Genomic DNA, 16,799 nt, shown 5'->3' with positions numbered 1-16,799 from the left:
TCATTTCTGAAATGAAGCCTCGAGGAACATACAAGCCAACTATATACATAAATTTCCCCTTTTAAACACGTTAATGTTCTCTCTCTCTCTTGCTCTCTCGCTCTCTGTTTTCTCCTCTGTGTAGAATCTCAAAATATAAGCTTGTTGGAAAGGCTTGCCACCCTCCAGGTAGCACCTGGAGATTTCCTGCTATTACTGTTGATTTTCAGCCAACCAAGATCTGCAGAAAATGGCTGCTTTGGAGAGTGGACTCTATGACATTATACCCTGCCGAGGTTCCTGCTTTCCCTAAACCCCACCCTCCCCAGGCTGCACCCCCAAAATCTCCAGGTAGTTCCCACCCCAGAGCTGGCAACCCTATTGTTGCAACAGAAACTTTTTTGTCTGTGTGTGGATTAATGCCATGCATATTGATGGCACTATATTAAAAATCATTATCACTTGAGGCTTCTCTTTTACAAATATATGCATCTGTTTTATAGAGAGCTCAACCATTAACCATCTAGTCCACTATTGTCTTTCTCTTTCTGCCAATTAGTCTCCAAGTTTTGAGTCATCTTTTCCAGCATTCTTTGAGGTCCCTTTCTCCAGACAGGGCTCAGATTGAATTTGGACGGTTGTACAAGCACAATATGTGCTCTGCTGCTGCTGAGCCTGGAAAAAAACCCATATACACCTGGGAAGAAAGTGGGATTACTTCTGAGTAAACATTCACAGGGTCTCACTGCATTTGTGTTTCAAGATACATTGAAGGTATTAAGATACATCAAGATACAGTGCTGAGCCAGATCTGAGAGAAGGGGAGGGGAGCCAAATCCACCTTTTCTTGTCCCCTAAGGATGAGGCAGGAAAGTGGGGAGGTGACCTGATGGAATGACAGCATCACCTCAGACACACTGGTGCCCCTCAATCTTGCCAAACATTGAAAGAATCAATGGATGGCCCTCCCCACCATGCTCTTGTGGTCACTTTCTTTTCTCTCCTCCAATTTTCAGCTTGCTCCCTCATGGCCATGCAGGGCTTTTTTTGTATCAGGAACTCCTTTGCATATTAGGCCACATACCCCTGATATAGCCAATCTTCCAAGAACTTACATTAGGCCCTGTAAGAAGAGCCCTGTAAGCTCTTGGAGGATTGGCTACATCAGGGGTGTGTGGCCTCATATGCAAAGGAGTTCTTGCCATTAAAAAAAAAAGCCCTGCTGCCATGATCCATGACAGAATGGGGCAGATGGCATCATGGCCCCTTTCTCCACTTTTCTACCAAGGGGTTTGCTGAATGTTTACTTGTGTTCCTGCAGCACCTTTTTACCACCCCCCTAGTCCCACCACCTAGGCCCTACAGTTATATCTGGGCCATTTCAAAACATATCACCCTTAGAAGATGGTGTCTTCTGAGCATAGGTATTTTCTTGTAGTAATCGTAGAGGAAGTGCCTTCATGAAATTGGTTGTCTTTTGCAGGTACTCTTTATGAAGCAGCAGAGCAAAGGTAAGGTTATTTCCTGGTTATTTTTCAAACAAAGGAGCTTCGGGAGCAACATAGCCAATGAAGCTGGGAAGCACAGAAGCCCTCTGGTCCCTTTGCCTTTTCTTCCCAATCCCGATACTGTACTTCCCTGTAACCTTTGCCCTTTCAGCTCTACTACCTTCAAACATCCTCTTGTTCCCTTTCTTACCCTCTTAATTTTTAATATGTTTATTTCAAGAAAAGAACAGCTCAAATAACAGAGCTCACTAGGGTTGCCAAGTCCAATTCAAGAAATATCTGGGGATTTTGGGGATGGAGCCAGGAGACTTTGGGGGTGGAGCCAGGAGACATTAGGGGTGGAGCCAAGATGAAGGCTGTGACAAACATAACTGAACTCTAAAGGTCAAATGCTGCGCGACCCTGCACTCGTGACGGGAGTGGGGGGTGGGATGCGGCTTGGCCTCCGCTGGCACCTTCCTGCAAACAGGGCAGGGGCCTCCACTTGCCTCTCTGAGACGGCTCTGCTGGATGTGAACGCCGGCCACGGCACCGACCGACAGCAGCACTGTCACCCCAAGCACCGCCAACATGTCCCAGGACGCGACGCGCCACACAGAGCATGCGCCCGCCTCCCTGCGCACAGCCCTATGGTTCCTGGAGCAGCTTTGCTCCAAAGAGCCTTCCAGGGGCGACCCCCACCCCCAGAGAGCAGGGAGCGGCCTGAGGCCCAGTCAGCTGCGTGTGGTTCGACTACCTGGGCTGGGGGTCGTTGGCCAGCTGAGAACAATGCGCTTGGCGTGCTAAGCCTATAGGAAAGGTCGAGGGCTGCCTTTGGAGCGCTCTGGCACTTTCTCGAGTTCTTGGCCCAGCGCTTCTCTCCAGAAGCAGCTGCCGCGCAGCAGAGCCACCCAAGGGAGCAGCAACCTCGCGCCGGCCCAGGCGGCAGCACCGCTCTTGGGACTCCCTCCTCCATCTCCCGCCCGGGGCCGCTCGGGCTTGGCGCTGCCGGGCTCAGGCACACGCTCCTGCAAGAGTCTCGGCGCGGCGCAAGGAGGGCGTGGAGAGGTGGCGCTGCGCTTCTCGCTTAGCCTTCCCCCAGAGGCAGTGCGGGTGCTGCAGCGCTGAAGTCTGGAGAAGCAGCAGCAGCAACGAGTGCGGACCCCCAGGCACGCCTCGCCCGATGCGGCAAAGCCTCTCCTGGCGCCAGGCTCCAACACCGGCTCGGGAGCCTCGCGGTGCAGCCGTTTCCCCTCCCCCTGCTTCCATTTTTTTGGGGAGCGGGGGAAGAGGCTGGAAAACCTGGGGTCCCCCGCCAGGGCGGGAGGGTTGGGAAGCCTAGAGCTCACACTGCAGACAACCTATCCAAAAACAAAACTGCTAACGTTAAAATTCACAAATACCCATTCATTTCCATTTACAAAAGTGTGTGCTTTTCTAGTTTAACATCTGTCACATTTTAATACCACCCTATCTCCACGGAGCTCAGAGTGGTACACAGAATTCTCCCTCCATTTTATCCTGAGAACATCAATCCTGTGAAGGAGCTTAGGCTGAATATGACTGGCCCAGGGTTCTTCGGGGATTCAAAACTGGGTCCCCCAGGTTTTTGTAATAATGATGACCATGAGGGGCTCAGCTGAAGTCTGAGAGTTCCACATTTCATTCACATTTATGGTAAAGAATGTTCAGAGACACTTCAGAGTGGCAGGAAATGTGCAGCCAAACAAATCTTCAGCTTTTGATTGATGGATGTATTTTCCTTTCCAGAGAAAGACTGCCACGTAGATGACTGCAAGAGGTCAGTGACAACAGTGTACCTGCCACAATTAATAGCTGGAAGTAGCTAAACTTATTTTGTTAACTGGACAAGTAGTTCATGTGATAGTGAATGAAGCTTGAGACACTTTTCAATATACACATTCCCCCACCAAGTAGCCATCAGTAGAATGTCAGCTTCCCAGAGAAAACTGCATTCTTATCTGATGTTTCCCTGCCCTGCCACTCATGTCCGGACCATTGGCTAATCTCACAGGAAGCTGCACTTGGCCTAAGGTGGTAGCCTGGCTGTTATTGGCTTAGTGGGCTCTGATGTCACAGAGGGACATCTGTCAGTCCTGAGCTGGGAATCTGCTGCTTACAAAATCCACATGGATCCTGTTTGGGATTAAACCCTTCTTGTGCCAGAATGATACCTTGTGGCTGTAGTTCAGTTGTGCGAATGAAGGGGCTTTTACTAGATAGAGATAAATACTAATTTAATTTCAGTATACTTGGCTCCAGCTTTGTATTAAATATTGTGGTTAATTTTGACACCAAAATGTTCCAAATCTGAAATGCATGGACTGTGAACATTTGTCTGATTGTTTCTGTTATCTATGTTATTCTGACCTGATGAGCCCAGGCAAGTCCCATCTCATCACATCTTGAACGCTAAACAGGGCCAGCCCAGGTCAATATTTGGAAGGGTGATCACCAAGGAATATCTCTGTATTGTGATGTGGAGGTGGGCAATGACAAACCACCTCTGAATGTCTCTTGCCTTGAAAACCATACAGGGTTTCATAAGTTAGCTGTGACTTGATGGCAAAACAAAAAGAAAACAGAGCTCACTTATAGTGGTTGGAATCTTAGATTACCATCTCAGGAATTAATAGCTGGATTTTAATTTTTTAAAAATATTTCAGACCAACATCTGCACAAATCCAAAACAGCCAGATGTTTTTCTAAGTAGTGGTGATGCTGCTAGGAAGGACCACATTCTGGTTCTCTTTGATTCCAAAATGGCTCCTGCAAATCATGTGCTGGGCCTCAAAACATGAGTTGCAAATCCCCAGTTCAGGGCAAGGGATCTCCCAGTTTGGAGCCCCTCCCACTTCAGGGTCATCAGAAAGCGGGGAGGGGGGGTTTGCTGAGCACTCCATTATACCCTGTGGCAGGGGTGGCCAATGGTAGCTCTCCAGATGTTTTTTGCGTACAACTCCCATCAGCCCGAGCCATTGGCCATGCTGGCTGGGGCTGATGGGAGTTGTAGGGAACTGGAGAGGCTATGTTTTGAGGTAGAAGCGCCAAATTTTCAGTAAAGCATCTTGTGCTTCTCCTCAAAAAACCTTCCAAATTTCAAAAAGATTGGGCTAGGGGGTCCAATTCCTTGAGCCCCAAAAGAAGGTGCCTCCATCCTCCATTATTTCCAGTGGAAGGAAGGCATTTAAAAAGAATGCTTCCTTTTGAATGTTATGGCCAGAACTCTCTTCGGAGTTCAATCATGCTTGTCACACCCTTGCTCCACCCCCAAAATCTCCAGGTATTTCCTGAGTTGGACCTGGCAACCCTAAGGCCAAATGACATTACATTGGGAGGTATTGTGAGTTTCCTGCATTGTGCAGGGGATTGGACTAGATAACCCTGGAGGTCCCTTCCGACTCTATGATTCTATACATATCAGTGCATCCATTGATTCTGACAGCTCTTTTTCTAAGAAAAAGCAACTTTAGAAGGGTGGTTTTTCAGCTGTGGAGTGGTGGCACTGTGGATATTAGCCCTCCTAGCTTGCCGCCAGCACTTGATCTGGAAATTCCTAAAGATTTGAGGGGGGAGCCTGAGGAAGGTGGAATTTTTGGGGGGAGGGGCTCAGTGGGTTATAATGCTATAGAATCTACCCTGTAAAGCTGCAATTCCCTTCAGGGGATCTATGTAGTCTGGAGATCAGTAATACCGGGAGATCTCTGCAGGCACGACCTGAAGATTGGCAACCCACCCCTTCTCTATCTGCCATTTTTACTTCGCAAGCTTCCCTCTAAACTTCCCCCACTAATATGTATCTAGATGAACCTGTTGGAAGTGGGTGAATGGAACAAAAAAAAAGTTTCAGCAAAAAGTTGCAGACAGGAAAAAGTTAAGCATTCCTCCTGCCCTTGCCACTTTTCCATCAAAAAATCACCCCTGCCCTGAGCCCTTTCTCCTACAAACACACAGCCACCAGAGTGTAAATATATGCATTTATCTGAAGTGCCGTAGATCAGTCTCTAAATTAAATTTGCTTGCACTGAAATCTTTTTTGTGACCAGTCGTACTTGAACTAAATGATCCCAGAGGAAAAAGATTCATTAAATAATGAATTAGTATACAAGTTACTTTCACAGTTGGTGTGTTAGCTGTTGGGGTCCTTTGGGAATGATGGCTATCTCACATACTCTCTTGTTTCCAGGTCTAAAGAAAAACTTCTGGCTGAAATTGGGTCTCTTTTGACAGAAATTGCCTTCCTGAAGGAAGTGCGGGAGCAGCTGGTGAGTGGTCTGAATAGGGGTAAAACCCATATTTGGGATTTACTCCCCCAGATCCTGCTGAGTAAGCTTGCCAGCAGGGCCTGGACTGTCTGGCATGCTAGGAAAGGCTAACTTCTGGTGTGCCTTCCCCCACACATATAATGCCACCAAGTCACATGGGACACCCAATTTGGAGCCATCAGAAGGCCGCGCCCTAGGCAATCACCTTGGTTGCCAAGTGGCAGAGCTGGCCCTGCTTGCCAGCCTCCCAGTGGGGCCTGGAGATTTCCTGGAATTATAACTGATCTCCAGACCATATGCTTGCTACCCTCCAAAGATAGGACCTCCTGTCTGGCTAAAATATGCCAATTTGCATCTATTTATGTGGTAGGAAGACCTAAATTAATATAATATAAATTAATATAATATATATATTCTGCTAAGGATAGTATAAATGCAAAGTGCCACAAGGGGGAGAGTTCCATCAGCTTGATATGATGACTCAGCAAAAGTGGCTGTTCTTGCCAGCTCTCATTTCTGAGATGAAAACATTTAATTTCTGATGAGATGGAAATTTCTGTATCTTTTAAAGGTAAATTTCAGATGCATGTGGCCATTATTCATATCACACAGAAGAGGAGAGTGGGTTTAATTGTTCCAATCAGAAATCATCTCCTCCCATGCTTGTTGTTAGTACTTCCAAGAGAAACAAAGACAGGTATCCATTTTCTGCCTTTTTTCTTTATTGACACATGGCAGTGTTGGTTTTATTTAGTAAAAGCATATTGGGGGAAACATGCTAAACCCTTCTCCCAGTGCAGTCCCAATGTGAACCATGATCTTATGCCAGTGTTACCTCTGAACTGAGTTAACTTGAGCTAGCTCACAGTTCTTCAACCTCCAACTCACACATTTTTGTGTTACCTCAGGAAAAATGGCCCCAGAGCAAACTAATTTATGCCAGTTGCTCACAAAGTAGAATTTTTGCTCACAAGACTCCACAGTTTAGAGGGAGTATTGTCCTGCACAGCTGAAATTATTCTTTAAGAAACACAGGGATGATACAATCACGAATCACTCAGCATCTCCTCTATTTTGATCCCTAAGTAATACTACTGAGTCGTGAGTTAACATTAAATTATGGCAAGTGCACAAGCTTTTTGCTTGCAACTATGACTCTCTGGCCCATTCAAAGAAAGGCGAAGAGCTTTGTTGAACAAAGGCTGAACAGAAAAAAACCCCAGCCATTCTAATAAAGTAAAATAATATAAATTGGATCAGCTTGGAACGGCATTTGGCAGTTCTGCATGATATCCACTCAAAATATCTAATCTGCCAATAAATTTTGCTCAACTGATTCAGACTCCTGGCCTGGAAGATCTCCCTCTCTGCCTGCCTCGAGGAATCTTAAGACCCCAGAGACTTGGATTCAGATCCTCTTATTGGAGGAGAGTCATCTGACTCACATACGATTCCAGGAAAATTGATCCTCTTACTTTATGTCATTCATGCTTCTTCTGAGATCCAGAATTGTCTCCAATCACATGCAGATCATTTCTTCCATCACAAAGTGACCACAACAAGTTACCAGACATTTGAAGAAGAAGACTGCAGATTTATACCTGCCCTTCTCTCTGAATCAAAGACTCAGAGCGGTTTACAATCTCCTATATCTTCTCCCCCCACAACAGACACCCTGTGAGGTGGGTGGGGCTGAGAGGATCCGCCCATCCATTTTTCTGCCACCATTAATTTCCAAGGAATTTAAGGTGGAATTTAAGGAGGTAGGTTCAGCTGAGAGGGGGTGACTGGCCCAAAGTTAGCTTGAAGCCTAGTATCTACTCAGGGAAAGAGAAATGGTCTGTTGTAACAACAGTCATGCACTCTTCCTTTTTAAATATATATAAAACTTCAAGGTGTTCACCCTGTTCAGATGTTTGAAGGAGTAGAATGTATAGGGTGGAAGAGATCACAGGTACAAGCTCCGCCTCCAGCTGAATCTTGTGCATATATGAGTGTGCAGTCTTGAATAGGAGGCTTTCTGCACAATTGGGAAACTTGAAAATGCAGGATCCCAATTGCGTGTAGACAGTCCACTGTACATACGTGTTTATGCATGTGGGCTTTAACCTGACTTCCCCTGCAATATGTATTCATTCTACCCCCTTAAATATCTGGAAAGGGTGGATGTGCCATGGTTGGAACCATATACAGCATTTTCTGAAAGGCACTGGAAGGATATGGCTGAGGAAATCCAGTCCCACACATGGGTTTTCCCGCTGGGACGAACCCGACCTCGGAGTATTCAAAGCTAGCCTAGGCGTTTATTTTGGCGCGCATTCCCTCCCGCTCTGGGGAGCAGGCATCCACTGTGCATGCCTGGAGCGAGGGGAAGGTGCTTCACCCACCCAGTTTCTTTCTAACCGCCGCCCGGGATAGTCCTTCCTCGCTGCGTCTCCTTCATCAACCTAGCCTATTTACCTCATCCTTACCTTATCCGTGACTGACCTCCTTCCGATCCCGCTTCTGTTCTTCATTTCTTCTTCTACTGGTATCGTGTATATACATATAAAAAAATATCTTTACCCGCTTTTCTGTCATCTTACTTCCCTTCCCTACCACCGGGCGTACGGAAGGAAAGGATCTTAAAATCACTTTTAAGAAGTGTTCTCGTTGCGGGGCGAAAATCCCATTGTCCGACGGCCATTCGCAGTGTTTGTTCTGTTTGGGGGAAGCCCACAGAACGGACACTTGTGTCCACTGTATCCAGTTCGGGAAACAGGCCAGAAAAAACCGCGCCGCGAGGCTGAAGAGTCACCTCCTGGAAGCCTCCCTGCAACCTGCTATGTCTCACTCTTCTGGGCCCCAAAGATCACCACCTTCCCTGACTCCTCAGAGGGACGTGGCGAAACCAGCAGCTTCAGTGGCCTTGGTTCCCAGCAAGCCTAAGTCCGGCAAACATACAAAGAAATCCCACGAGTCCAAGAAAAAACATTTGGAGTCGTCATCTAAGGGGCATCAGGAATAGAGAGGTATATCGAAGTCGACCCCACCGGATCCCAGAACTTCTGACGTCGCGGCTCCAACGGCGACTTCCGTATCGAAATCGCCTCCAACTCCAGCCGTTTCAACTCAACTGTCGACACCGATGGACAGGATCGAGGAGGAGGTTATACGGATCCAATCCCGATCGCCATCACCATCCGTTCACGAGTCCATGCCTGAACATTTCTTGACCGAGGAACCGACAGAATTGTCAACCCAGATGCAAGAACACCAACTCGACCTACACTCCTTCTGGGACGTGTCCACACCAAGGAGATTCAAAGATGCCACCGTATCTCCGCTGCACATGGAATCCCCTTGACACCAGGAACCCCGGACCTATCGGTACCGAGAAAGATCCCCCAGCCGAGGGAGAGATAGAGATCTACACCCCCATCGGTACCACGAGAGATCTGCAAGTTGGGAAAGAGATCGTTATTGTTATTGCAGTCGGTCTAGATCTCCATCTAGATCTCCATACAGACACCACTACACACCCTCGAGGTCCCCTTCGAGTGATTACCATCACCATCAAGAATACCTTCGGTACCGTACCGATCGATACCAAGAGGCGGGACCTCGGTACCGTGATGACTCCTCTCAACCACATTGCAGAGGAATTGCCCAGCCGCACCAGGATCCAACATCACCAACTCCTTCAACAACGACTTCAAAACAACTTACTCAACGACCGAGTCAGCCCAAGGCGAAGCCTCTGCCGACGGTACCGACACTACCCACAACACCTGATGCTCCAGAAGAGGAGTCTGATGCTGAAACCTCTGAATCATCTAATTCAGTCTCCTCCCCAGCATCACCAGCATCTGATATTGCTAAGCCAGTGGAGCTGTCTCCTTCAGAAGGCGCAAAATCTTATTTGGACTTCCAATATGGCCACCACACTCAATATCAAGTTAACAACTGATCTTCCAAAAACATCCGATGTGGTCTATGACTTAGTTCACGCTGATCTACCTGCAGGATCTTCTCTACCCATCTTACCAGTCCATCTTGAAGCCCTGAAGGAAGCCTGGGACAAGCCAGCCTCCATTCCTCCGACATCCAAACGCGTGGAATCACTATACAAGATTCATGCACCGGAATCCAAGTTTTTATTTAACCATCTTGCTCCAAATTTGATGATCGTGTACTCGTCATCAAAGTCTAAACAAACATGTCATCCTGTACCACCGGATAAAGAAAGAAGAAAACTAGATACACTAGGCAGGAAGATCTACTCCATCTCCACAGCCACAGCCAAAATAAATAATTATCTGGCTTATTTTGCTGCCTACTCCCATAACATCTCCTCACAACTAAGTAACCTAGTAACATCCTTACCGGAAGCTTCCCAGAAACAAGCTTCTAAGCTCTTGCAAGAGCTTAATCGCCTAAGTAAACAGCAAATCATCACTGTATGACACGCTGTTGGCTGCTCTTCAAGGTCAATGGCAGCTGCTGTTGCACTGTGCAGGCATGCCTGGTTACGCTCATCGTCTCTCCAACCAGACATAAAGTTCAAAATTGAAGACCTTCCTTTCGACGGACAAGGCCTATTCAATGCAACCACTGATGACATCCTGACCACAGTGGACGATAGCAGGAAGAGAGCCAAGAGATTAGGAGTTAACCAACAATCTCAAATGAATAGACAAAGACCATGGAAGACACCGTTTTACAAATGCCCTCACTCTCCCAGACAAACTGACTACTGGAAGCATAAGGCCCCTCCTGCCAAGCAGCCATTCCACCAACGCCAACGGCCTCAACCAACCAAAAAGGCTGCCACGACTACTAAGCAGTCTCTTTGACTTGCTCATCCTGCCACCACCACCAATACAACATTACCACCCTGCATCCAGACTCGTTCCCTTCTACCCCATGTGGAAGTCAATAACAACAGACTCATGGGTTCTAACAATTGTCCACAGGGGCTATTCCATAGAGTTTGCTTTGCCCCCAAAGAACCATCACTTCATACCTACCCCTCCCTCCCTACCTCTGCAAGAAGAAATCGCTGCTTTGCTGGCCGAAGTGGCCATAGAACCAGTCCCACCTCAATACCATCGCACGGGATTCTACTCCCGATACTTTCTAGTTCCAAAAAAAGATGGAGGGCAGCACCCGATACTGGACCTTCGCGAACTCAACAAACATATCCAATACAAAAAATTCCACATGATCACTCTGCAGTCCATCCTGCCTCTCATCCCCAAGAACGCTTGGATGGCACTCATCGACCTCAAGGATGCATATTTCCATCTTACAATCAACCATTGCCACAGAAGATTCCTGAGGTTTGCTATTGGGGATGATCACTATCAGTTCCAAGCACTCCCCTTTGGCTTATCCATGGCACCAAGAATCTTCATGAAGTGCATGGCAGTGGTAGCAGCATCCCTTCGTCAGCAGAGGATCGCAATTTATCCGTATATAGATGACTGGCTCGAAGTGAGTCACTCAAAGGAACAACTAAAACGGGACATTTCAATAACCCTGGAGCTCTTGTCATCTCTAGGACTACAAGTCAACCACCAGAAATCCAATCTCGCCCCAACGCAAAATATTCAATTTATAGGAGCACGTCTATCGACTGTAGATCACAGGGCCTACCTGCCAATGGACAGAATCACCAATATTCAATATCTCATCCAACCCAGACAGCTTTTACCTTTCAACGCATGCTGGGTTTGATGGCAGCCACAACTTCGGTCCTCTCTCATGCAAGACTTCGCATGAGACCCCTACATCTGTGGTTCGTTCGATCGTTCCATCCTCAGCGTCAATCCCAATGAACCCTACTGACAGTCCCACGTCACATTTTGCCAGCATTGGAATGGTGGACAGTACAGAATCATCTCCTCATAGGGATGCCATTCCTAAGACAACCTCCATCAGCCATCGTCACCACGGATGCCTCGAGATGGGGTTGGGGAGCCCATTTCGACACATTAACAGTGCAAGGACAGTGGACAGCGTATGAGAAATCTCTCCACATCAACTGCCTGGAACTCCTAGCAGTCCACAGAGCACTCAAGTCCTTCCTACCATCACTTCACAGTCGTCACATACAAGTCACATCAGACAATGTGGCGACTGTGTTCTATATCAACTGACAGGGAGGGACCGCATTCACCCGCCTCTGCAAAAGAGCTCTAGTCCTTTGGTACTGGAGCATTGCACACAACATATATCTAACAGCTGTGCACTTACCAGGGGTCCAGAACGTCCAAGCGGACACCCTAAGTTGACAACTCGTCAACGACCACAAGTGGACAATCAAAAAGTCATATCTCCAACCAGTCTTCAGAAAATTTGGAATCCCCCAAATCGATGTATTTGCCTCTCCAGACAATGCCCAGTGCACCCGATTCTACATGCAAGGCCCTCCTTCGATCAAATCTACCGGAGATGCCTTTCTCCAACAATGGGACGGGCCACTTCATTTTCTGTTTCCGCCCATTCCACTAATCACAAAGACACTCCAAAAGATCAAACCAACTGCATACTAGTCACACCATGGTGGCCCCGTCAACCTTGGTTTACAACCCTCCTCCTCCTCTCCAACAGTGTATTCCACTGCTTCCCTCAAACTCAGGATCTCCTCTCACAACAGAGTGGCAAGGTCCTACATCACGACCCACGTCGCCTCCGACTGACGGCATACTTTCCTGAGAAAGGAAGTCTTATGCCCTAAAGTGGAAGCGGTTCACTGATTACGCTACTCACCACAAATTCCATCCTGCATCATCTTCTATATCGCAAATCCTATCATAAACCCTTTCCCTCTCAGAAACCTATTCATCACTGAAGGTGCATCTAGCAGCCATTTCGGCCTTCCATCCACATATAGAAGGACGCACAGTATTCTCCCATCCTGCTGTGAAATCATTCCTTAAGGGCATTCTACACCTCCAGCCACCAATCTGTCAGTTACACCCTACCTGGAATTTATCCTTAGTCCTAAGTCAACTAATGAAACCTCCCTTCGAACCAATGGCATATATTCCACTACATTTTTTATCGTGGAAAACAGCACTGCTAGTGGCATTTACATCCGGCAAAAGGGCCAGTGATATATGTGCCTTTCGAGCAGACCCTCCTTACACTGTCTTCCACCATGACAGAGTAGTTCTTCGACCTGACCCTGCCTTTCTTCCAAAGGTTGTGTCACCCTTCCATTTAGGGAAAACGACCATGCTACCGTCCTTCTTTCAAAACCCTACTGACAAGGGCCAAAGAACTCTACACAATCTTGATGTATGTCGAGCCCTTGCTTATTATATAGACAGGACAGGATCCTTTCGTAAAGACTCGAGGCTTTTCGTAGCTTATGGAACCCATAAAAAAGGACAAAGAATTTCTACCCAGAGACTCTCTTAGTGGCTGGTGGCTGTCATTGCACTATGCTATCAACTAGCTAAGCAACCTGCCCCAGAACATGTATGAGCCCACTCCACAAGAGCTCTCTCTACGTCTTCTGCCTTCTCCAGAGGCGTGCCTATGGAAGACATCTGCGCTGCTGCAGTTTGGTCTTCTACATCGACGTTCACCATGCACTATGCAATAGATGTTGGTGCACGGCGAGATTTCTCATTTGGACAGGCTGTACTCTGCTCCATCTTTGATTGAAGCCCGCAGTCTCTCCATCGGTGAGTGCAATTATATTGTGTCACTTGGATGTCTTTGACTGATATGCATGTTTAACCTCTGAGGTTTCTTTTCAGAACCAGCACCCACCTCCGTGCAGTTCAGCTTATTAGTCACCCATGTGTGGGACTGCACAGAGACCACGAAGAAGATAAACAGGTTGCTTACCTGTAACTGATGATCTTCGAGTGGTCATCTGTGCAGTCACACACGCCCACCCATCCATCCCCGCAGCTGGTTTCTTTAAATTAGTCTACACTTATACTGCTACTATACAGCGGCTTGAAAGAAACTGGGTGGGTGGAGCGCCTTTCCCTCGCTCCAGGCATGCGCAGTGGATGCCTGCTCCCCAGAGCGGGAGGGAATGCGTGCCAAAATAAACGCCCAGGCTAGCTTTGAATTCTCTGAGGTCGGGTTCGTCCCAGCGGGAAAACCCATGTGTGTGACTGCACAGATGACCACTCGAAGATCATCAGTTACAGGTAAACAACCTGTTTTTACATGTAGTAAAAAATGCAAGGATTTGACTAAGGTTGCCAACTCTGTGTTGGGAAATTCCTGGAGACTGGGGGAGGGTGGAACATGGGGAGGGAGGATTTGGAGAGGATAGGGACATCAGCAAGGTACAATGTCATACAGTCTACTTTCCAAAGCATCCATTTTCTTCAGGGGAGCTGATCTCTGTAGTCTGGAAATCAGTTGTAATTCTGGGAGATCTCCAGGCCCCACTAGGAGGTTGAGCAACCAAAAAAGTCCCATGGAAAAATGGAAATGGGAAGAAACTAAAAGGTTCCATGTATAAACTCGCCTACAGAATACCTTTAAACAATGAAGTCCACTTAGACACGTTTGTAATCCAACTCCAATTTATGTTGAAAAGCCATAAGCCTTAGAAAAGTGTGGATTGTACAATGCCTGTATGTAGTTCATCCACAAAAATTATTCTTCCTAAGGATTTTTGTGGATGAGCTACATACAGGCATTGTAGAATCCACACTTTTCTAAGGTTTATGGTTTTTCAGAATAAATTAGAGTTGGATTACAGATGTGTCTAAGTGGACTTCATTGTTTAGAGGTATTCTGTAGGCCGGTTTATATATGGAACCTTTTGGTTTCTTCCCATTCCCACCAGGAGGTTGTCAACTCTAAATATGGTGCAGAGAATGACAGACAGTTGAACCAATGAAGTTCTCATTAGGGACACTTGAGAGGCCTGCTTTTGATTTTTGCAACGTCACTACTAGGATTGCAGATTAATTATTTTAAATTTTTTGCTCTGTTAAAAAAGGCAGTTCCAGTTATTCAGGGAGCAAAAGTTGCTTATTTTTAAGGAGTCCCAACAAAACACCATAGGTGGCCAATGTCATCGAACAAGGGGCATTCCTTCTTCTCTCCCACACATAAAGGAATGCCTCTTCCAAGATGATGAAATACATGCATACAGCATATACACAACCAGCCTCTTATTCATATGAAGATGATGTAATTGATTGATTAATCAGTGAGCACACCATGTGATTCATCAGCTAAGATGTCTTTAACTATGTGGTGCCTTTGAGGGCCATTGCCTCAATTCTAGTTTTACAGTGCATGTCAAGACACTATCTTCCTCAGGTGTGGGTGTTTTGCAATAATACATACTTCATGCGCTATTACACCCTAGATTATGAAGTTTGCTTTAGACCTAGAAAACAGAGACCAATAAGCAGTTGTGAAAAAAATGCACTTTTGTAGCCTGGCAAGGAATTAGGATTGCCCAAATACCACAGCATTGCCAGGATGTTGCCAATGTGATGACACCACTTCCAGTACATGCCAGAAGTGATGTTGCCACATTGCTGCTGACATAGCCTGGATCTCCCTCTTGCTCCTGGTAAGTCCCCTTGCTGGCCAGCTGGTCAGTGGTGCTGCCCAGGGACAGAAGATCCTCAGCCCTACTCTACAAGGGATATAGTGACTCACACTGGGAGGGCAGGTTCCAGTGCCCAAGCCATTAATTGCCTAAACTGACATCATCTTGCTTCTTTTCAGAGGTACAAGGATCCTGAATCTAGGAAAGAAACTACTAAAGCCCTTACTGAAACCATCCAGGCCAAGCTGGAGGTGGCCCATGCTAAGATAGAGGCTGCTGAGGCTAAGAAGGAGACCTTAGAGGCCCAGAAGAAGGCAGAGGAAGCCAAGGAAACAGCAGAAGCGGCTCAGGCCCGAGAGGATAACCTGTTGGCCTATGTCTCAAAAATCGCTACCCTGGCCTACCAGCAGGCCGCTGAGGCAGAGTATGACAGCGCCCAGGCCCGGAAAGCCATGGCAGTAGCAGAGGCCATCCAAGGGGCTGCCTTTGTTGATAGCAAAGTCCGGCGCAGCCATAAGCATAATCAGGATAAGCACCATAGAGGTCATCGGAATCATGGGGAGTGCCGGTGTCACCACAGTCATCACAGTCATCACAGCCACCACAGTCACCGGAGCCACTGTGAGACCCAGAGCGATCTGCCAAGTTCAGAACCAGAGACCCCAAGCAGCAACCAATAAGAAGGATGGAAGTATAGCAGGATAGATGAAGAGAGAGGGGTGGCTTGATAGATGATGCCATGTGTGGGGGGATATTGTGCAGAATTAAAATTTATGTCTGAACTGCAGAATCCCCAGTCTCTCATGACTGCAGTCATCTCATTCTCCCACTCTCATTTTTATATCTTGTTTTGCAATCTATGCCTGAAACAGAGTCCTTCTCCTTCAGGTCTTTAGCACATACACACACCAACCTGAAGATAGATCCAAGTGGGTAGCCATGTTGGTCTGAAGTAATGTTACAAAGTTAGAATCCAATAGCACCTTTAAGGCCAACAAAGTTTTATTCAGGCTGTGAGCTTTTGTGTGCGTGCACACTTTGTCATAGTGTTTAACAAAGTGTACATGCACATGAAAGCTCACAGCCTGAATAAACATTTGTTGGTCTTAAAGGTGCTATTGGACTCTCTTTGTAATAAACTGACCTGGACTCCCTTGTCTGCTCTTCCATTGCCCTTTGACTCTCTGGAGTCCTACCCTGCTACTTGTGAGCAACTCCATCTAACGATATCAGAATCCCTAGATTCTAGGGGCATATTATTCTGTTGTTCAGAGTGAAAAGATGAGCCCCTCCTTTTCAGTTGGGGTACCTGGGGGTACTTTTTGTAATAGGGAATGAATGAGCCAGTGTCAAGAATCATCGTGGGAGCATGTCTGCTGAGACTCATAGTGTGGAAGGCAGTCTGCTATGGACCAGAGAAGTTTGGCAGACATCACCCAAGATGATGAGGAACTCATGAAGCTGCTTTAAGGACATAAGAACATAAGAGAATTCATGTTGGATCAGACCAATAGCACATCC

The 16,799-nt window shown here is 46.9% G+C and overlaps 1 protein-coding gene across 1 annotated transcript; it reads left to right on the top strand.

The window, feature by feature from the left end:
- The first annotated feature begins 2,057 nt into the window (after positions 1-2,057).
- LOC132578591 (uncharacterized) lies at positions 2,058-16,023 on the top strand. The gene is made up of 5 exons (XM_060248803.1): positions 2,058-2,266; positions 2,352-2,704; positions 3,237-3,267; positions 5,674-5,752; positions 15,458-16,023. Exons 1-5 carry the CDS (start codon positions 2,058-2,060, stop codon positions 15,956-15,958), a joined length of 1,173 nt encoding a protein of 390 aa, XP_060104786.1. The 3' UTR covers positions 15,959-16,023.
- Positions 16,024-16,799: the final 776 nt, after the last annotated feature.

Source organism: Heteronotia binoei, chromosome 1 (genome assembly GCF_032191835.1).
Source record: "Heteronotia binoei isolate CCM8104 ecotype False Entrance Well chromosome 1, APGP_CSIRO_Hbin_v1, whole genome shotgun sequence".
Classification (NCBI taxonomy): domain Eukaryota; kingdom Metazoa; phylum Chordata; class Lepidosauria; order Squamata; family Gekkonidae; genus Heteronotia; species Heteronotia binoei.
This window is presented reverse-complemented; position numbering and strand designations above follow the sequence as displayed.